This window comes from Nycticebus coucang, chromosome 4, assembly GCF_027406575.1.
Source record: "Nycticebus coucang isolate mNycCou1 chromosome 4, mNycCou1.pri, whole genome shotgun sequence".
In the NCBI taxonomy this organism is placed as follows: Eukaryota; Metazoa; Chordata; class Mammalia; order Primates; family Lorisidae; genus Nycticebus; species Nycticebus coucang.
In genome coordinates, this window is record NC_069783.1 from 113,163,509 (window position 1) to 113,186,134 (window position 22,626).

General features: G+C 39.5%; 1 protein-coding gene across 4 annotated transcripts; it reads left to right on the plus strand.

The window, feature by feature from the left end:
* Window positions 1-184: 184 nt before the first annotated feature.
* Window positions 185-22,293, plus strand: RSRC2 (arginine and serine rich coiled-coil 2). Of its 4 annotated transcripts, none has more exons than XM_053586835.1 (10): window positions 185-349; window positions 5,750-5,906; window positions 6,411-6,454; window positions 8,922-9,112; window positions 11,511-11,714; window positions 15,566-15,688; window positions 18,227-18,306; window positions 19,695-19,927; window positions 20,571-20,660; window positions 21,639-22,293. In XM_053586835.1, exons 1-10 carry the CDS (start codon window positions 344-346, stop codon window positions 21,816-21,818), a joined length of 1,308 nt encoding a protein of 435 aa, XP_053442810.1. In that variant the 5' UTR covers window positions 185-343; the 3' UTR covers window positions 21,819-22,293. The 4 variants fall into 4 exon arrangements, with proteins under 4 accessions (XP_053442810.1, XP_053442812.1, XP_053442813.1 ...); XM_053586837.1 differs by having other exon boundaries at window positions 19,698-19,927; XM_053586838.1 differs by lacking the exon at window positions 185-349 and adding an exon at window positions 7,264-7,341 and having other exon boundaries at window positions 5,810-5,906; window positions 8,900-9,112.
* Window positions 22,294-22,626: the final 333 nt, after the last annotated feature.

Sequence of the window (22,626 nt, forward strand, 5' to 3'; positions counted from 1 at the left end):
ACGTTGGTTTAGAGTCGAAAGAGGAAGCCGCCCCACCCTGAATTCCACCCATTTCGAACTCCGGCTGCGCATTCTAGGGTGTATTCTTGGCTCCGCCCCCTTCGCTGGCCTTACACCGCCCCTTTGAAAGCACAACCAATCACTGTCTCGAAACGCGTTGTTATAGAAATCTTGTCACCGCCCTTTTTCCTCCCAGCAAGCTGTGCGACGCGCCGGGCCTCATCCCTCTTTGTGCCATCCGGGTCTCGTGCGAGCGATTTAGTCTGTGGTGAAGCTTCGGACCGGCAGGTACTGTTGGAAGCGGCTGGTGGAGGTGCCGCCCTAGCGGCCGGGACTCTCAACTATGGCGGTAAGTACCACATCTGTGTTTAAAGCCAGGATGTTTTCCTGCTAGTTTCCAGAGTGGGTGAACGGCTCCCAAAACTGTTGTCCGTGTGTGTGTGGACAAAATGGCGCCGCGGCCTTCTTTTGCGCCCGCCATCATGGCTGCCCGCTGTAGGGGGGGGAAGTAAGGCGGTGTCGATGGGGGTAGGGAGCCGCAGGGAGTGTCTTTTTTTTCCAGAACTTTCCTTATCTCTCCCGCAACCTTGTGTTCTTTTCGGTACACTAAACTCCCTCCATTTTAGTTTATTTATCCTGGCTAGTGATTTATATTGAGTTTTTGTGGCTCGAGAATGTATGTTTGAGGTGGAGAAGGTCTGGGGAAGAAAGAAAGATGAGTTGTTTCTGAAAAGTATGGGGTCAGAAAGGCGGTGTTTCTAAGGGATGGTATATGAGAAGAGAACCATCTTGTAGCTTTTTTCTTTATACGCTTTGATGCTTCTAGTTCCATAATTTTCGTTCGTGTTCGTCCGTGTAAAACCTTAGTTTAATTCCTCAGTAAAGAGCTGGGAGCGTATTTCTGGAAGAGTAGGAATTCGACCTTAAGGGCTTTGGAACTACCGGTTCAAAATGATGTCTAAGAAGTGATGTCTGATGTAATAAATTTGAAGTCTGGAAAGCGTTGTAATCAAGTTCATCACTGACCTTGTTCCTTTAAGAACCCTTCTTTGACCCAAATAAGAGGTACAGTTCGTAAATTACCTATCATGAACAATAATCCTGTCTTGGGTGTAAGATGCCCAATTCTGACGGATCACATTATCGTGTGATTACCTCACTGAAGTTCAAAAGGAAAATGTAAGCATTTTGTGTTCCTTTTTGGTGACTGAAAAGTTTATCTTCTCATTTTCGAAAATTGTTTAAGTCAATTAAATGTAACTTTATTTAAAGTTTACTCTTCCTAACGATTGGAATATGTGGAATTAGAAGCGTTAGATGTTTTTCTGTCTTCTCCCCTGCACCTCCTATATCTAATTGATTAGATTTAGAGCAGTCTTGACAAGGTAGGCTGTATGTGGAACCCCTTGATTTAATTACTGTTTCCCTTTGTTCAGTTCCTTGGGCTTTTAATAGTAGTATTTTTCTTGGGTTCCAGTATTTTTTTAAATGAAATCAGTTCAAACATTTCAAGTATCCTAGTGTTAAAAATATTGCTTACTTTCTTTGGACTGGAGAAAGATTTGTTTACTGTGTTTCAACGTCATTGTGGTTTTCAACAACATGTAGAAGGCAGTTTTGCACTAGATTCCTACTGAGAGTAATCAACTGATTTTTTTTCTTGGATACCTTCATTATGATACTATAAAATAATTCTTAGCGAAATAAAGTTCTGTGTGGGCTGTGTAACCGCTTATCTAAATTCATCTGTTTTGTTTTTCTGTATTTTACAAATGAAAATGGCTGTTTGGCCTGTGTGGGTGGTATTTCTGTTGCCAGGCTTCTTGGGGATTAAGCATGTAGTTAAATAAACCATTGCTCGAAAACTTTCACTACCTGGGCTAATCACTGGCTTTTTTTGGAAAAGGTTCTTGTCTTGGTTCTCAGCAAAAGTCAGTGAGATGTACCAGTAGTTCAGGAATGCCGTGTTCAACAAAAGCATGTCATGCAACAGGAGAAGTGATAATGCTAAAGTTTTGGGGCCAGCATAGTGGCTCTCCCCTATAATTTTAGCATTCTGGGAGGTGGAGATGGTTGGATTACTTGAGTTCAGGAGTTCAAGACCCTGTCTCTACTAAAAAATAGAAAAACTAATAGGCCATGGCAGCCCATACCTGTAGTCCCAGCTTCTCTGGAGGCTGAGGCTGGAGGATCTCTTGAGCCCAAGGGTTTGAGGTTGCTGTGAGGTATGATGACCGTGGGACTACAGAGTAAGATTGTCTCAAAAAAGAAAAGAAGAAAAAAAGTTGCCGAGCAGAGTGGTTCACAGCTGTAATCCTAGCACTCTGGGAGGCTGAGGCAGGATAGCTGGAGCTCACAGGTTTGAGACCAGCCTGAGCAAAAAAAAAAGCGAGACCCCCGTCTCTGCTAAAAATAGAAAAACTGAGGCAAGAGGATTACTTGAGGCCAAGAGTTGGAGGTTGCTGTGAGCAATGACACGATGGCACTCTACACAGGGTGACAGCTTGAGACTGTCTCAAAAAAGAAAAAAGTTTGGTTGCCCTTTTTACAAAAAAAAAAGAAAAATGAGTGTAAGCTATACACTTAAGTAGATGAGATTGAATAGAGACTCATTAAATAGATGAGACTGAAAAGCCCTAAGGATGATGATGAGAAAAAATAGAAAATGTCCGATGTTAATTGTGAAAATCAAAATCATCCTTAATTGTGTGGTACACATGGTTTTTTATCTTTTTCTTTCTTTTTTTTTTTTTTTTTTTTTTAGACAGAGTCTCACTATGTCGCCTCAGCAGAGTTCTGTGATGTCACAGCTCACAGCAACCTCAAACTCCTAGGCTTAAGCGATTCTCCTCCCTCAGCCTCCCAAGTAGCTGGGACTACAGGCGCCTGCCACAAGCCCAGCTATTTTTTGTTGCAGTTGCTATTATTGTTTAGCTGTCCTGGGCCAGGTGTGAACCCGCCACCTTCGGTGTTTGTGGCTGGTGCCCTCACCACTGTGCGATGGGTGCTGAGCCACAGCATGATTTATTAATAGACATAGTAAAAAGAGGTAGAGATGTGGGACCATTTTAAGGCTAGTGAGCTAATATTGCTGAATCTCAGCTGTAAAGTGAGAACATTGAACTCTGTTCTAAAGAACCAAAGCCTTTCAGCACAAAAATTACTGTAATTCCAGACCCATACTAGAGAAAGACATATATGGCATGCTGGAATGAAAGCCTCCCTGGTAGGTGGTGCTTGTTTTATTTTTCTTTTTGTACCATCGTTAGAGACATAACACGTAACTTAACATCTTTCATTCCAACTAACTATAAACCTTTTTTTTTTTGCAGTTTTTGGCCGGGGCTGGGTTCGAACTCACCACCTCTGACATATGGGGCCAGCGCCCTAGTCCTTTGAGCCACAGGCGCCGCCCAACTGTAAACCTTTTTTATCATTTTATTCCTGGAATCTATCTTTGGTTTTGGCTTATTTTTGAACCTTCATAAACACTTGAAATAATGCAGTCTCTCCCATCTGGTATTCTCATATTTTACTTAGTATTCATTTTCTGGAGTAATCTTCCTAAAGAAAGGAGAAGTTAATTCTGTGATTCATCTTGCTGAAGATTTATCCAATCTGTATTTCTTTAGATGTTGTGAGTAAATTTTTATTGTTTGCTTGTTTTCAGCAACTCTTTTTGACACAGGGTCTCGCTCTCTTGCATAGACTAGAGTGTAGTTGCATAATCACAGCTCACTGCACCTTCAAATTCCTGGGTTACTTGATGCTCCAGCCTCAACCTTCAGAGTAGCTCAGGCTACAGGTGTGCACTACCCTGCCTCACTAATTTTTCTTATCTTTTATGCAGGTGAGATCTAACTATTGCCCACGCTGGTCTTGAGCTCTTGGTCTCCCAAAGTGCTGAGATTGCAAGCGTTGAGGCACTGTGCCTGGCCCTAACAACCCTTTTAAAAATTTTAAAACCACTTTTAGCTCAAGGGATGTATGGAAACAGACTGAGGACCATAGTTTGCCAACTCCTGTCCTAAGTAGTCACCTACCCTGGTTACTGGCTATATTACTATCTCTGGCTATATGTTAACCATAGCTTACTTGTCCACCATCTGCAGGTAGCTAAAACTGTTTTCATTCTCTAAGGAAGGAACATTCCGACTAGAGTTTGTCCTTGAAGCCTTTTTCTGTGTCTCAGATTTAAATGAATTTCTTCATGGTGTCTTGTTATTTGTATTTGGACCTCACAGTTCAGCAGAGCCACAGAAATAACAGTTTTGTGGTAAACTAATAGCTAGAATTTATTTCTTCCAGAAACACTTACTGATTTCTGTACTGGACACTGTTTTAAGAGTAAGGCAGCTAATTGCCTTCTGGGAACTGGAAAACAGATAATACTTAAATGAAGGAACTTATCCTTAGGTAAATCAGGTCTCTAGAGAAGAGGGTGTATGGATGATTATTTTAAATTGTTACATTTATATTGTAATAATCATAAAATGCTTTAAAGCAGAAACAGTGTTTCCATAGCCTAGAGCATATGTGAACAAAGGCGGATCATATTGGCACAGCCTGTGCCAAGTGGCTGTTTTCATTAAAAAGGGTTAATGAAATTAAGATTAGGTTCTCGGTAATTTTCTGTCTATTCTTTTATAACCTATAGGATTATTTCTGCTATTTACCTTATTAATATGTCAGTTGAAGATAAAATTATTGATAAAGTCAGCTAAATGAGTTAACAAATGTAAAAGGAATTATGTTTTCTCTGCTTAAATGTTTATTGGAAATAACTTAGAGTGGTTTTGTTTGTTTGTTTGTTTGTTTTGCAGTTTTTGGCTGGGGCTGGGCTTAAACCCCCCACCTGCGTATCGGGCCGGCGCCCTACTCCTTTGAGCCACAGGCACCGCCGGGAAATAACTTAGAGCTTTTATCCCTCCCCCTTTTATATGGTTATTTCCTTAAATTTTTGAAAATTAAAGATATGTCACCCTAAACTATGTATATCCCTTTGGTATCAGGATAACAGATTATAGTTTTACAGGCCCATTATTGTACAAAGCTACTTGGAAATCAGCCATTCTGAGTCATTTTTTGTTGTTGTTGTTGTAGAGACAGAGTCTCACTTTATGGCCCTCGGTAGAGTGCTGTGGCCTCTCACAGCTCACAGCAACCTCCAACTCCTGGGCTTAAGCGATTCTCTTGCCTCAGCCTCCCGAGTAGCTGGGACTACAGGCGCCCGCCACAACACCTGGCTATTTTTTGGTTGCAGTTTGGCCGGGGCCGGGTTTGAACCCTCCACCCTCGGTATATGGGACCGGCACCCTACCGACTGAGCCACAGGTGCCACCCGAGTCATTTTTTTTTTAAACTGGTAAAACTCAAGGATGACTATCTTCCCTCCCTTTCTTTCTTTTTTAAGAAATTGGAGGGGGCGGCGCCTGTGGCTCAGTCGGTAGGGCGCCGGCCCCATATACCGAGGGTGGCGGGTTCAAACCCAGCCCCGGCCGAACTGCAACCAAAAAATGGCCGGGCGTTGTGGCGGGCGCCTGTAGTCCCGGCTGCTCGGGGGGGCTGAGGCAGGAGAATCACTTAAGCCCAGGAGTTGGAGGTTGCTGTGAGCTGTGTGAGGCCACGACACTCTACCGAGGGCCATAAAGTGAGACCCTGTCTCTACAAAAAAAAAAAAAAAAAAAAAGAAATTGGAAACATTTTCAGTGTAATTGAGAACTTTAATCATTTGTCTTTAAACTTTTAGGCTAGTGATACAGAACGAGATGGACTAGCCCCAGAAAAGACAACCCCAGATAGAGATAAGAAAAAAGAGCAGTCAGATGTATCTGTTTCTCCTAGAGCCTCAAAACATCATTATTCAAGATCACGATCAAGGTCAAGAGAAAGAAAACGAAAGTCAGGTATGAACTCATGTATGTTCTTCCAAGCTGAGAAATGGGCAGTGAAAATATATTGGGAATTTTCTTAAGAATTTTTATTTATTTATTTATTTTTTGCTGGGGCCGGGTTTGAATCCACCACCTCCGGTATATGGGGCCCGTGCCTTACTCACTGAGCCACAGGCGCCACCCTCTTAAGAATTTTTAAATTGTAAGAAATACAGATGTCCTTACGCTGGAATTTTTTAACTACCAAAAATCCCCCCGCTACCCCCACCCACCCAGTAACCCCCAAAATTGGACTAGCACAGTGACTACAGTTGAAGGAAAAAATGTTTGAGTCATTGTAGCTATTTAATAAGCCTGGGCAACATAGCTTGATTTGTTTCACTTGTATACCATGTTAATATAATAGAATGTCCCACCCCATCATTTAAAAAAAGTCAGTTTTATTATACAGCATTGGGATTTGTGTTTAAGGTGAGATGTATCTTATTTACACTTGATTTTTGCATTTGTTCACAGATAATGAAGGAAGAAAACACAGGAGCCGGAGCAGAAGCAAAGAGGTAATTAACACTTTGTAGTGAATAGGTACTTTAAAATACTTGTAAAGTAGAAATGTTTGTATGAATATATGACATTGTCAAGGTAAGTACCAAAACTTGAAATTTAAAAGGTTAATTGGGTTATAAAATAAGCATGATTTGGATTCATCATTTTTCAAGAAGATAGTTGTTTATATGAAAAGTACCTTCAAAAACTATTAATTTTATTATATTGTGAAAATATTCACAATAAGAATTTCATATGAAGAATATAATTGGTTTTTTTAGGTCTGTCGCACAGAGCTTCCATTAATCTGAGGTCCCCACTCTCCTTAATGCCTGACAGTTGCTCAGAATTTTTAAATAGCCATCATTTTTAAGAGTAGTACCCTAGATATCTGTGGGCTACTTTTTTCTTTATGAAGAATAATAAGAGTTTTCTTTTCTTTAGCTAACTAGTTCAGTTTCCCTAATGATAGTAATGAATTTTGAAATAAAGGTGTGAGTGAGGGACAACTGAAAAGGTAATGGTGACAGCAAAGCTTGAGGGGAAAAAATAGGCAACAACTGTGTTGCAGAGGAGTTAACTTGTTCACCCACCTGAGAAGACAGGAAATGAGTCAGCAAGGAAGAACAGAAGTAGCTGCCAGAAAGGGAAGAGAATAGTCTATTGGGGGCTGGGCGAGGGACTCCTAAAACTAATGTGGGCAGGGACTTCACCTCTCTCCCTAATGGAAGCTCTGTTAAATTTTTAATTTAGGAGAGTTTTTGTGAAAATGACTATTTTGTTTAGCTCACATGATAACATTTCTATAATAAATCATACTCAGCGTGCTAATGCGCGAAGAGACTGAACAGAAGACGCTGCAGACTCAGATAGCAAAATAATAAGCCTACTTCATGATAAGGTAACTATTAGTCATTCAAACTCCTATTTCCCTTAAATATATCTTAAATCAGTTAAGGGTTTTAATGTTTTTTATAAATTAATAGTAATGTTATGTTTGGAAACTGGTTTGAAATAAACTTTAAAACCTTTTGAAGTTAAAACACTTGTACATTTTCCAATCTTCCTCTTTATGGCAAAATCAAGCCAATTTTCTTTTCTAAACTCATGGAGAACTGGCAGTGAAACTAAAATTTTAGCTATATCTCCAGGTCTCTTATTTTTCTGCAGAATAATAAATCATGCTATTATCATTTTCAGCTATATCATCATGCATGTTCCAAAATGGCCAAGTTTTTTATTTTTAAGAAAAGTTAATCTTGAGTGGAAAGAAATACGGGTATGCTTTCACCTATTTGGGGAAACATAAGTGTCCTATCTTGGTAGAAGAGTGGCCTGAGCATCAGAAGAACATGAAGTCTAGCTTTGGCTCAACTACTATGTAGCTTTGAGACTTTAGATCCCAGTTAAGTTATATGTAAAATAAGGGGATTAAATGAGAGGATCTGAATTTCCTTCCAGATTTAAAATTTAGTGACTCTGGAGATGTCTAGAATTTTAAGCCTTAGCTACAAAATGGATTAACAAGTTACAGTGTGGGGAAACATAATATGTAGCACTTCCTACTTTGGTGTTTGCTAATGTGGAGATTTGATTGTGCAGTTAATTTTAGCTGAGTTTCTGAATGCCTATGTTGAAAGCCTTGGTTTTAATTTTTCAGAGTATGGTGGAAGTATGTATGATACGATGGCATAGGGATTATGTTATGCATAGTTTGATTTCTTAAAAATTAAAATATATGTGGTTCCCATTTCTGCCCTAGGTACATGAAATGTTATAGAACTCCAAGCCTGTTGGGATATTGCAAGATGAAAAGTGATTATTTCACAGTTTAGACACTGGGAGAAAAATCAAGCGATATCTTCTAGAGAGGATGTGACAGGCAGTATAGCTATAAGAGAGACATTGCAACTTTTTGTAAAGTAATTTGAAATTGCAGAAAATATTAATGCTTAGTAACACTAAGCTACTTAATATGAAATGCATTTTCTGGTGCATTTCTCTGTCTCCTTGTTATCTATTGTTTACTTTTTTTTTTTTTTTTAATTGTTGGGGATTCATTGAGGGTACAATAAGCCAGGTTACACTGATTGCATTTGTTAAGTAAAGTCCCTCTGGCAATATTGTTTACTTCTTAATACTATATACTCTTGGTTTAAAAGTTTATGTATATGATGATCTGTGTTCTTTTAGCTAAACATAAGGGATTTTTCTTTATATAATGGTTTTTCTGTTTAACTTTGAAAATCATTGTTTTGTGGTATTGAAATTATGGGTGGGGACTGCATTTGGGGTTTTATAAGGGACAAAACTAGTAATTGCATCTGCAACATTTGGGTTATATGAAATTAGATCATGTTTATTTGCCACACACTCCTAAGGTTACTAATGTTGCATCACAACATTTTTGTCTGCTGATACCCATACTAACTCTCTTTGTTGCACTATTTTCCTGAAAGAACCAACTTCTTCTTAAAACAGGCAAGAAGACATGAATCCAAAGATAAATCCTCTAAGAAACACAAGTCTGAGGAATATAATGACAAAGAACATTCATCTGATAAAGGAAGAGAGCGACTGAATTCATCTGAAAATGGTGAGGACAGACACAAACGCAAAGAAAGAAAATCATCAAGAGGCAGAAGTCACTCAAGATCTAGGTCTCGAGAAAGGTAAGTAGTTTTGGTATTATAATTTAGTACCTTCTGACAAGCTTTTTAGTTACATAAATCTTCTGACTGACCCACCAGCAATTATAAAAGCTTTAATTGAGAAACTGATATTTTTTCCTGACTTGTACCTTTACCTACCACAAGCTGAAGCCTTTTGTGATAAACTTACTGATAAATTCAAAAATGGTTTCGCCTGTGGCTCAGTGAGTAGAGCGCCGGCCCCATATGCCCAGGGTGGCGGGTTCAAAACCAGCCCCGGCCAAACTGCAACCAAAAAATAGCCGGGCAGTGTGGCAGGCGCCTGTAGTCCTAGCTGCTTGGGAGGCTGAAGCAAGAGAAATGCGTAAGCCCAAGAGTTAGAGATTGCTGTGAGCCGTGTGACACCACGGCACTCTACCAAGGGCGGTACAGTGAGACTCTGTCTCTACCAATAAATAAATAAATAAATAAAAATGGTTTCTAAGGCTAGTGGATAAGGGATAGCTACCATCTTAATTAGTGGCTAGATTTTTGTTTTTATTTATTTTTTATTTATTTATTTATTTTTGAGACAGCAACCTCAAACTCTTGGGCTCCAATGGCAATTCTTTTGCGTCAGCCTCCTAAGTAGCTTGGGACTACAGCCTTCCACCACAATGCCTGGCTTTTGTGTGTGTGGGTTTTTTTTTTTTTTTTTTGGCCAGGGCTGGGTTTGAACCCACCACCTCTGGCATAGGGGACCAGTGCCCTACTCCTTGAGCCACAGGCGCCGCCCATGCCTGGCTATTTTTAGAGACAGGGTGTCACTGTTGTTCAAGCTGGTCTCAAACTCAGGCAGTCCAGCTACCTTGGCCCCCTAAGTGTTAGGATTACAGGCATGAGCCACTGAGCCTGACCTTTAACCTCATGAATTAATCTGTCCTGCACTGAAAAATTGTTAAATTATTTCTGTAGTTTTTTTGTTTTGTTTTTGTTTTTAGTTTTTTTTTATATATATATATAAATTAATTATTTTTTAGGGACAGAGTCTCACTTTGTCTCCCTTGGTAGAGTGTCATGACATCTCAGCTCACAGCAACCTCCAGCTCTTAGCCTTAGCCGATCCTCTTGCCTCAGCCTCACGAGTAGCTGGGACCACAGGCGCCCACCAGTTGGCCCTACTATTTTTGTTGCAATTTGGCCGGGGCCGGGCTTGAACCTTCCACCCCCAGTATATGGGGCTGGCACCGTACTCCTTGAGCCACAGGCACCGCTCGGGTTTCCTTTTTCTTTTCTTTTCTTTTTTGGTGTGGTTTTTGGCCAGGGCTGAGTTTGAACCCACCACCTCCGGCGTATGGGACCAACGCCCTACTCCTTGAGCCACAGGCACTGCCCCGGGTTTCTTTTTTCTTTTGCAGTTTTTGGCCAGGGCTGGGTTTGAACCCGCCACCTCTGTCATATGGGGCTGGTGCCCTACTCCTTTGAGCCACAGGCTCAGCCCCTGGGTTTCTTTTTTCTTTTGTTTTTGGTATAGATTTTTTTTTTTTTGGAGAGACAGAGTCTCACTTTATCACCCGCGGTAGAGCTCCATGGCATCACACAGCTTACAGCAACCTCCAACTCCTGGGCTCAAGCGATTCTCCTGCCTCAGCCTCCCAAGTAGCTGGGACTATAGGCGCCCGCCACAACGCCCAGCCATTTTTTGGTTTGCAGTTCAGCCGGGGCCGGCCTTGAACCCGCCACCCGCGGTATATGGGGCCGGCGCCCTACCGACTGAGCCACAGGCACCGCCCTGTGGTATAGATTTTTTTTTTTTTTTTGTTGGGAATTCATTAAGGGTACAATAAGCCAGGTTACACTGATTGCTGTGGTATAGATTTTTAAAAAAGGTTTTTTAGAAACTTGAGTCATGGCTCAATGGGTTTGTTTTTTTTTTTTGGCCGGGGCTGGGTTTGAACCCGCCACCTCCAGCATATGGGACTGGCGCCCTACTCCTTGAGCCACAGGCGCCGCCCTCTATGGGTTTTTTTGTTTGTTTGTTCTAAGAGACCAGTGTTTACCATCTTGCTTGGAGAATTCTGTGGGGAATTCATGTGTGGTGTCAAGAGTCAAATTTTTTCAGTAGTAAATAAATTGTAAGTACTTTCTTAGGGCAGTGAGTAGACTTTAAACACAGTCTTATTTGGGATTAAATTTCAGCATTGAAGGTTTTTGGCTTGTTACAGCTTTACTGTATTCCCTAGGAGGGATCAGGAAATAAGTATGAAGGTCCATGTTTAGTTTGTAACTGCTTTGAAAACCTCAATAATCCTATCTGTAAATAATACAGAATAGTTTACTGTCAATCTTGATTGCATTACTATAAATAACTAATTCATAATATGTGTAATTGAAATGACATAACTCTGAGTAACTATAAATTTGTGTGCTTTCATTTCAGACGCCATCGTAGTAGAAGCAGGGAGCGGAAGAAATCTCGATCCAGGAGTAGGGAGCGGAAGAAGTCACGATCTAGAAGCAGAGAGAGGAAGAAATCACGATCCAGAAGCAGGGAAAGAAAACGGAGGATCAGATCTCGCTCCCGCTCAAGATCAAGACACAGGCATAGGACTAGAAGCAGGAGTAGGACAAGGAGCAGAAGTCGGTAGGTGACCATCATTCTGAATAAAATAGGCCCCTCAGTGTCCATCTTTTATCAGCATGGATTATGATAAAATTATTTTATTTTAATCATTACCTAACCAATCAAGAACAAAACCTTAAACACTTGTATAACATTCTCACATATTTTTGTGTGATTAATCTGAGAAGTTATAAGTATGAATAATTGTATTAAAATTTAGTTGTTTTGAATGCTCAATTTATTGTATTAATTTTTAGGATTACAGTAATTGAACTAGCATATATTGTATGACTATCATGTGCTATATGCTGTAACAGTCTTTGGGTGTGTTTACTTACATAATCCTCAGAAGAACCATGTTGTGAGTTAAGTCCATCAGGCTTAGATTAAGTAAATTGCCCAAGAATTCCAAACTCATTTTAAGTGCTAGACAGAGCAAATAGATAATCTCTAAATTCAAAGTGCACATTCCCAGGAGGAAAGTTCTTACTACAAACATTCTTGAGAAAATGTTTTCATTTTCTGCTCATTTATATGAGACAGCTAATAGGGTAGATACACACACACTTCTATGTGTATGAACTTAATAGTACTTTTTTGTTTTGTTTTGTTTGTGGTTTTTGGCCGGGGCTGGGTTTGAACCCGCCACCTCCGGCATATGGGACCAGCGCCCTACTCCTTGAGCCACAGGCGCCGCCCAATAGTACTTTTTTGTTAATTTATTGCTACTTAAGTTAGTCTGTAAAAAAGATTGAAATACAGTTAAAAATTGATCTACATTTATTTTATTTATTTGATTTTTAAAATTTTTTTTATTTTGTAGAGACAGAATCTCACTATGGCCAGTAGAGTGCTGTGGCATCACAGCTCACAGCAACCTCCAACTCCTAGGCATAGGCGATTCTCTTGCCTCAGCCTCCTGAGTAGCTGGGACTACAGGCACCTGCCTCAACGCCTAGCTATTTATTTATTCATTTATTTGTTTATTTTTGAGACAGAGTCTCAAGCTGTCCCCCTTGGTAGAGTGCTATGGCATGTCAGCTCACAGCAAACTCAAACTCTGGGGTTTAAATGATTCTCTAGCCTCAGCTTCCCAAGTAGCTGGCACTATGGGACTATAGGTGCCTGGCTATTTTTATTGTTGTTGTTGTTGTTTTAGCTGGCCTGGGCCGGGTTTGAACCCACCAGCCTCGTTTGTATGGCCAGTGGCCTACCCCCTGAGCTATAGACGCCACCTACATTTATTTTGAAGACTTTGTTTTTGTGGTTTATCACTTGTTTGATCTTTAACAAATTAGTTTTAGTCAGTGCTTTTAGTTTATAGAAGTTTAATTTGAACCTAATTATGACATTTATTAAAGCTAAGGGTAAAAAGGCCATGGTTAATTTTTAATCGTTTTTTTTGGCAATTTTGGTCACTGTGACATTTCTTAGTTAGATAACTGATGACCTTTAATTTGATCGGACTGTTTTGGGCTGGTAACTGAGAACCTTTAATTTGATCAGACTGTTTTGGGCTGGTTTGAGTTTTGTGGGGGGTTTCCCTTTTTGTTGTTTGTTTTTTTGCGGTTTTTGGCCAGGGCTGGGTTTGAACCTGCCACCTCTGGCATATGGGGCCAGTACCCTGCCTCTGAGCCACAGGCGCTGCCCCACCTTTTTTTTTTTTTTTTTTAAAGAGAGTCTATTGAACAGGCTAGAGTTATATGGCAACTGCTTATCTCATAGCAATCTCAAATTCCTAAGTTTAAGCAATGCTCCCTGCCTCAGCCTAATAAGTAGATGTATGTAGATGGGACTACAGGTGCCCACTGCAACACTCTGTTACTTTTTCTATTTTTAGTAGAGACATTGTCTCGCTCTTGCTTGGACTGGTCTCCAGAGCTCAAGCAATCCACTGTGTTGGCTTCCCAGAGTGCTAGGATTATAGGAGCGAGCCATCATGCTCCCCACCCCCTTTTATGTTTTATTTTTTTATTTTTTATTTATTTTTTTTTTTTTTTTGTGGTTTTGGGCCGGGGCTGGGTTTGAACCCGCCACCTCCAGCATATGGGACCGGCGCCCTACTCCTTGAGCCACAGGTGCCGCTCCCCCTTTTCTTTTTTAGATAGGGTTTTGCTCTGTTGCCCAGGCTGGATTGCAGTGGTATATCATAGCTCACTGCACCCTCACATTCCTGGGCTCAAGTCATCCTCCTGATTCAGTCTTTGGAGAAATTAAGACTATAGGCACATGCCACAATGCCAAGTTGATTTTTCTTTCTTTTTTTTTTTTTTTTGTAGAGACAGAGTCTCACTGTACTGCCCTCAGGTAGAGTGCCGTGGGGTCACACGGCTCACAGCAACCTCCCAACTCTTGGGCTCAAGCGATTCTCTTGCCTCAGTCTTCCGAGCAGCTGGGACTACAGGCGCCCGCCACAACACCCAGCTATTTTTTTGTTGCAGTTTGGTCGGGGCTGGGTTTGAACCCGCCACCCTCGGCATATGGGGCTGGCGCCTTACCGACTGAGCCACAGGCGCCGCCCCCAAGTTGATTTTTCTATTTTTATCCCCCAAAATCTTTGTTCTTTTTACTAGGAAAATATTAGAGCTTGAATTCCTCAGCAATCCTTCTGCCCGGGCCTTCCAAAGTATTAGGATTACAGGCGTGAGCCCCTGCCTGGCCATTAATCTTTTAGTAGTAATTTCAGTATTAACTTTGTGGTTTTGGAAGTGTCTACAAATTTATTTATTATAGATTAAAATAGGAACATTTGATTTGTCAATCCCTATTGTGGACATACTGACCTACAGGAGTATAAAATGACTGATATACAAAGCTAATCTTATTTTCAGTGTGTCTATCTTTAACAAGTTGTTAAAGTCGACTTTTATTTTGGGACAGAGTCTCACTTTATTGCACTTGGTACAGCTCTGTGGCGTCATAGCTCACAGCAACTTCAAACTCTTGGGCTCAAGCAATCCTCTTGCCTCAGCCTCCCAAGTAACTGGGACTGCAGGCACCCACTACAACACCTGGCTATTTTTAGAGACAGGATCTCACTCTTGGTCAGGCTGGTCTTGAACTCCTGAGCTCAGGCGAGCCACCTGCCCTGGCCTCCCAGAGTGCTGGGGTTATAGACATGAACCACTGTGCCTGGCCCTGGTTAAATCAACTTTTTAAAAAACTGGCCATAGCCTTCTTTCCCCCTTCCAGAAGCTCTAGTGCTTTTTACTTCTTCTGTATTCCTTTCTGTCTAATAAAAACCCAATCATTTAGGTCTTATCTCTGGGGGGAAAAAATGGCCATGTACAGGAAACTTGTAATAATAACTATATAAGGTGTAAAGAAAAGGTAAAAAGGAAAGGATTCAAAATACATGTTTTTGTATCATATATATTTTTGTTGAATCATGTGAACATACAGTAGAACCTGTGTAAGTTAACCACCCAAGGATCTAACAAAAAGTGGTCAACATAGGGCGGCACCTGTGGCTCAGTCAGTAAGGCACCGGCCCCATATACCGAGGGTGGCGGGTTCAAACCCGGCCCCGGCCAAACTACAACAAAAAAATAGCCGGGTGTTGCGGCGGCCACCTGTAGTCCCAGCTACTCGGGAGGCTGAGGCAAGAGAATAGCTTAAGCCCAGGAGTTGGAGGTTGCTGTGAGCTGTGTGATGCCATGGCACTCTACCGAGGGCCATAAAGTGAGACTGTGTCTCTAACAAAAAAAAAAAAAAAGTGGTCGACATAAAGAACCAGGCCTGCCGCTGGTAACATACATGTGGTATATGTCCAGTCTATGAAAATTAAGTCAGCTAAAGAGGTTGTTGATGTAGAGAGAGGGTCAACTATGGAGATTCTGAAGTAATGACATGTAAATTGTGATTTACTGCAGAGATAGAAAGAAGAGAATTGAAAAACCAAGAAGATTTAGCAGAAGTTTAAGCCGGACTCCTAGCCCACCTCCATTCAGAGGCCGAAACACAGCAATGGATGCACAGGAAGCTTTAGCTAGGAGGTATGTAAACTTCTTACTCATTTTTCCCTTCTCAACTTCAAGTAGATGCTCATTGTTTGGATAGAATGAATTTCTTTAGCCACGGATACTTGAAATACTTTCATTATAAATACGTGGCACCTTCTGTGATCAAGAACTATGTAAGTACTTTGTTAATTCTCCTCTTGAATGTTTATACAACTAGAAAGATGGCGATTTCTCCAACAATACCTTTTTTTCCCCTTTAAAATTAAATGATTCCTTTTTCTTAAGAATTAGACTCCGAATAATATTTTTAGTCTTAAATCTGGTTCAAGAACTATTGGGCGGTGCCTGTGGCTCAGCAGGTAGGGCGCCGGTCCCATATGCCAGAGGTGGCGGGTTCAAGCCCAGCCCCGGCCAAAAAAAAAAAAAAAAAAAAAAGAAAAAGAACTATTAATTTTGCCTCTAATATGGCTTTGCCTTTTTATTTTCTCCATCAAGAAAATAACACCTGAAACAATAAGAATTCTGTCAATAGTTTTCTTATTTTGAAGGTACCAAATAAGATATACATTATAAACCAACTTACTTGATCTTGTAAACTCTGATTTCTGGTAACTCTTCTACTGTTTCAAAGACAAATAATTGTGGAACCACACAGCAGCGCTGTCTGGTTGAAATCTGCAGACTATTCAAAGAATGGCCTTATACAGAGAGGCTAGAAGTAAAATCTAAGCACTTGTTTGCAGGTTTTCCCATGTTCTGAAAAATAGGCTCTTGGGATTTTAACTTTTTTTCTTTACGAAATTGAGTTTGTATTTTTTTTTTATTATAAAAATACAGTTATCACAATGTAACCCGATGTGCTGCTGCCCTGTGAACCCAGCCTGGCAGAAACTCCAGCTGAACAGCAGCAGCAAAGGTGTGAGCTCACCCCTTCTTCATCCCGTTCACCGTAGTGAATGGTGTTAATTTCAAACCTGCAGTGGCCATTTTAATGAATCCAATTGCTTTCACTGGTATTTTCTTTCTGGAACTAAAATCAACAGAATTAGGAAATAAAACCCAACAGATGTTTATAAAGCCCTAAAGTTTACTCTTATTTACTTGTATACTATACTTCTGTTTTAGATTTTGGATTTTATAAGGTAAAGGTGTTACTAGCATTGGAAACTTTTATTGATATAAACATACTGCTTGGGGAACTTTCAGGCGAAAAGTTTACATGAAGTCCTCTAATTTTAGAATACTGATTTTTCTGTGGCTGGTTTGAAACTGCTTTGGAAATAGTTTTCAGATGTCTGACCTACATTTTATTTTTACTTGTAATGAGAAACTTTTATTCTCAAGGACAAAAAATCAAGTTTATACTATATCTTTCTTGCATATGTGCTCAATAAGAGGGAGTAAGATCATAGGTGGTTAAATTCCCAGTATGTAAATTTCAGCAATTCGCAATTTACTTCCACTACATTTTTACCCATGTGGCCCCAAAACACAAACCACCTTGTCTGGAATCCTTATCCCTTTATGCCACATGGGAATGGTAGCATTTCACTTAGAATTGGCAGATCAAGTAATATTTTTTATGAAGAGGAATCTCTCTTTCAAGAACTCATTATGGGGCAGCGCCTGTGGCTCAAGGAGTAGGGCGCCGGTCCCATATGCCGGAGGTGGTGGGTTCAAACCCAGCCCTGGCCAAAAATCACAAAAAAAAAAAAGAACTCATTATGAAGATATTATTACTTACTACTTGCTACATAGGAAAAGCAGATCTGACAATGCATTGATAATGCATTTTCATTAGTAAATTTAGTATAACCAGAATTCATTTTTAATTTGGGAATGAAGTTGTATCATATTCCCAATTAATTCTTTTGCTAATGATAAATTTCTTCAGCTACTAGAAGTGGTTTCCTAATAAAGAGGGTGTTTCCTTCTGTTTTATTGGGTTACAGAGAATGACAGAATTTGTTTGCCCTTTCATTTTTGGCTTTTTAATTTTTCCTAACTTGGAGCCTGTAATAAAGTCTGCTTACACATAACAGACATTATCTGGATGTTGTGATTGGGGTTCTGGCTCATTCTTCCCCCAACAACCATTTAGATCAGTGGTTCTCAACCTTTCCTAATGCTGCGGGCCTTTAATAAAGTTGAGAACCACTGATTTAGGTACTTCTATAAATTTAGATTTACTAATTAATATGCCTTGAAATATACTTAGTTTATAATACTTAATTGCAAGGTTTTATTTTTAATTCTTGCCAGCACTGGTAAAGATTTGAATAATTTTTAATTTTTCATCCATTTTTGTGGGAACTGCATATAAAAACCATTCCGGTTCCAGTTTTTGACTACTCAATTCAAAAATGTTTAAAGCCACTATTAAACTGTCTTTTACTGTAACCCATCTTAAGAATGATTTTTCTGTGCATACAAATGCCAATTGAGGAAGGGGTGTTAAACATTAATTTAAAATTCTGTGTAAAATGTCACTTTACATATTTACATACAGAGAGGTGTAAATATGCATAGTAGTTTTATGTTATTTTAAAGGTACTTTAATTATCCTTTCAGATTGGAAAGAGCGAAGAAATTACAAGAACAACGAGAGAAGGAAATGGTTGAAAAACAAAAACAACAAGAAATTGCTGCAGGTAGTTTTTTTTTTATTACGGAACTATGCCTTGTTCTTTGTAGAAATTTTGAAAACTAACGAAAAGAAAAACACCCATGATCCCTACCTACTACACTGAAAATTTTTTTTACTTTTACTGTTTTCTTACTTCATATATTTCCTTATATATTTCTGACTTGGTCCCTGCAGATAATTTTTTTAAACAGTGAATAGTGACTGTTTTCATACCTGTATCATGTTAGTCATTTCTGCAAGTATCTTAGTTACGATTTGGGGGATACAGGTTATTGAAGTGAACTGATCTCAAATGTGTACTGTTATCTATTTCTTACTCTTGAAATAAGTTTTTGTTGTTGTTTGGTTTGGTTTTTTTGTGTGTATGTAGAGATAGAGTGTCACTTTATTGCCCTGGGTAAAGTGCCATGGCGTAACAGCTCACAGCAACCTCCAGCTCCTGGGCTTAGGTGATTCTCTTGCCTCAGCCTCCTGAGTAGCTGGGACTACAGGCGCCCGTCACAAGACCCGGCTATTTGTTGTTGTTATTGTTGCAGTTTGGCCGGGGTCGGGTTTGAACCCGCCACCCTCGGTATATGGGGCTGGCGCCCTACTCAGTCATAGGCGCTGCCCAATAAGTCAAGTTTTTTAAACAACACAAAAACATTGCCTGTGGATGGTTGAAGGTTAGGAGAGCTTACTGTTGATTCCATATGAAATTTAATCTGGAAAGTTTTTTTTATTTCTGACATTCTTAGTAATGGATTTTTTTTTTTTTTTTTTAATGCTCCAAATTTTTACAGGCCGCCACTTTGTTTTATATACGTAATTATAGCAAAACTTTGATGGAGGCATGTGGACTAACAAAAAATACGTAATTAGAAAAGTCTGTTTTTGGAAGACCGACTCAATCACATTGGAAATACAAATCCTGGTACCTAACCCTTTATAGGACCTAGCCGAAGTACCTGTTATATGTAATGTTTCTTGTGTGTGTCAGTGAAACGTCTATGAAAACTACAAGTGCTATAGTTTCTTCCCACTGAAATCATACTTTCTTACTATCTTCTTACTCTATTCAAAATTCTCTTTATCCTTAGAAACATCTTCATATATCAGGGATATTTACAGAAGTATGTCCACTGATGAGCACTATGTTTGCCAAAATGTTATTTGTAAGTTTAATGTACGCAGGTTCACACATTTGGTGTATGTGCTTGGCTAAGGAGCCAATGGGGGCGAAGCTACCATCTGTGTGATTATGACTGAACGCCTATAAGCTTAATGTAAATCATTTCCATGTCTTTAGTGAAAATAATTTGGTCTTTATGCACATTAACTTATGTATAAATAATGTACTGATGTAAATTAGGAGTTTGTTTGTCTTGAAATTTATACTTATATTCTCTTTAGCAGCTGCTGCTACTGGAGGTTCTGTTCTGAATGTTGCTGCCCTGTTGGCATCAGGAACACAAGTAACACCTCAGATAGCTATGGCTGCTCAAATGGCAGCCCTGCAAGCTAAAGCTTTGGCAGAGACCGGAATAGCTGTACCTAGCTATTATAACCCAGCAGCTGTGAATCCAATGAAATTTGCTGAGCAAGAGAAAAAACGAAAAATGCTTTGGCAAGGCAAGAAAGAAGGGGTAAGTTCTCTTGTTCCCATCTTTTATCATTTATTCCTCGGTAATTGCTTAGAAAAACATTCGAATTGGAAAAGATTAGATTGGTCTTATCTTGATTCTGAGAGCCTGCAATTACTTAATACTAAAATAAAATGTATACTTCTTGAGTTCAGCTTTCAAAGAAAACCAACCTTACCATGCATTTATAAAAGGAACAGAGGCTCTTTGACTTAGGTTTTGTCATAAAGATAGATGATAAGAGGGCGGCACCTGTGGCTCAGTCGGTAAGGCGCCGGCCCCATATACCGAGGGTGGCGGGTTCAAACCCGGCCCCGGCTGAACTGCAACCAAAAAATAGCCAGGCGTTGTGGAGGGTGCCTGTAGTCCCAGCTACTCGGGAGGCTGAGGCAAGAGAATCGCTTAAGCCCAGGAGTTGGAGGTTGCTGTGAGCTGTGTGATGCCATGGCACTCTACCAAGGGCCATAAAGTGAGACTCTACAAAAAAAAAAAAGATAGATGATGAGGTACTTGCTTACATTTCTTTACTTTATCTTAATTATAAATAAATGTTATAGTTTGTTAGATTATATATGGAGAGATTTAATATTCTTTATAAAAAGTATTTAGATTTTACATACTCTAAAAGTTTAATGTTTCTTAACAGGACAAATCCCAATCTGCTGAAATATGGGAAAAATTGAATTTTGGAAACAAGGACCAAAACGTGAAGTTTAGGAAATTAATGGGTATTAAGGTGAGTTACACACTTCGTATTAATATTCTATATATTAACTTCTATTATTAAGATAACATTAGTTCTTAACTCAAACATTTTAGTAGACATTTGTTTGCTATCTTAGGTAAACTTGTGAAATCATAAGCTTCTTTTAGTATATAAAAATGGAATTTTAAAAAGGAATTGATGAATTTGCAGGAAAAAAATACTGCTTTCTTTAGTTTTGTGGGGACTTTTTTTTGATTGTAGAAGATTCGGTTTTTATCAGACTTTATACAGATACAGGATTAAATTTAAATATGACAACCTGGAAAGGTCCATAAATAAAACACAGGCTTTGGTTTTTACTTAGGCAGTTGGCTTTTTGTTGAGGAAATATTTGGCTTAAACTAAACTCCACTAAGCTGGCTATTTCTGGAACATGCCAGAGGAACTTTGCATTTGCTATTAGCCCTTGCTCAGATGCCATCTTTAGAGTTCTTCCCCACTATCTATTGTAAAATAGTAAGCAGTACCATTCCTGGGGTGCTCTGTTCCCCCCCAACTCCAGTCATGTTCTACATATTATGTGGGTTTTGCCATCCCTCTAGACCAGTGGTTCGTTCAACCTTCCTAATGCTACAATGTATTTTCATTGTTAAAAAGGGGTCAGGGGCGGTGCCTGTGGCTCAAGGAGTAGGACGCTGACCTCGTATACCGGAGGTGGCAGGTTCAAACACAGCCCCTGCCAAAAAAAACTGAGGGGGGGGGGGAAGTTGAAAATACTGATGTTTATAAAAAAGAAATAATAGTTAAGGGGGGGGGTCGCTACCCACAGGTTGAGAGCCACTGCTCTAATCTGACGTTACTTTTTGTTACATCCTACTGTATTCCAGACCTAGAAAAGACTGCCTTGCCCTCTGGAGATGTTTAATGAATGAATGGGAGGTAATTTGGGTCAAATTTGTATCTTGAAAATAGGATTTAATGGTATTGTATTTTTTGTTTGATATTTAGAGTGAAGATGAAGCTGGATGTAGCTCAGTCGATGAAGACAGTTATAAGACTTTGAAACAACAGGAAGAAGTATTTAGAAATCTAGATGCTCAGTATGAAATGGCAAGATCACAAACCCACACACAAAGAGGAATGGGTTTGGGTTTCACATCATCAATGCGAGGAATGGATACAGTTTGAACAAAAGATCACACCATGTAAAGTTTGGGATTATAGACTTCTTGTTCTGATGTCAAGTCCTTGTTCACCAAACAGCTAGCATTCTAGCTTGCATGGGTGTTGCATTGACTTTAATTTATTGAAAAATACGATTTTTTTGTAAATATCAGATCAGTGATACTGGTGTTAGTGTTGTAATCAGGTTAAACCCACTTCCATTAAACTTGACAGGACTATAGAAGGACAATATTTTTTAGTTCATAAATTCTACTTTTCAAATATCTAACCAGCTGCAGGTGGGATAAAATCTCATACATGAATTTTTTCGTGTCCACTGTCTTGTGTACTTTTGTACTTAACCTTGTACAGTTATTTTCATCTCTTGAAACATGAAAGAAATGTTATGTAGATGTTCTTTAGAAGATCTGGCCATTTGGTACATTATCCAGCACAAATAAGCTGGGTGGTGGTGATAATAAAAATGGTTTTCTCAAAACTGGTGTTAATTTAAGTTACCTGGAATTCTTGTTTGAATTTGTTTTTTGGTTTCTGGAGCATTTTACAGTTGGTATCAGAAAACACTGGCTAGATATTCCCCCACCCTTCCTTTTTTAGACCAGTTAACTATGCTGTAGGCAGTACCATGGTAAGCAAAAATGTAAAAGGAAGGTGGGAGGATCAGACAAACCTACTGAAATAATACTGTTTTCCTACTATTACAAGGGACAGGATTGGTGTACAGTATTTGTTAAATATTCCTTATGTTATTCAGGAAATTGATAAACGCATTAAAGGGATGTAAGCACTTTTATTTTAATAAAGTGCCTTA

Excerpts from the sequence above, each read along its gene's own strand:
- RSRC2 (XM_053586835.1), top strand. Across the intron at positions 6,455-8,921 it reads GCCGGAGCAGAAGCAAAGAG|GCAAGAAGACATGAATCCAA; the intron begins GTAATTAACACT and ends TTCTTAAAACAG. Across the intron at positions 15,689-18,226 it reads CAGGAAGCTTTAGCTAGGAG|ATTGGAAAGAGCGAAGAAAT; the intron begins GTATGTAAACTT and ends TTATCCTTTCAG.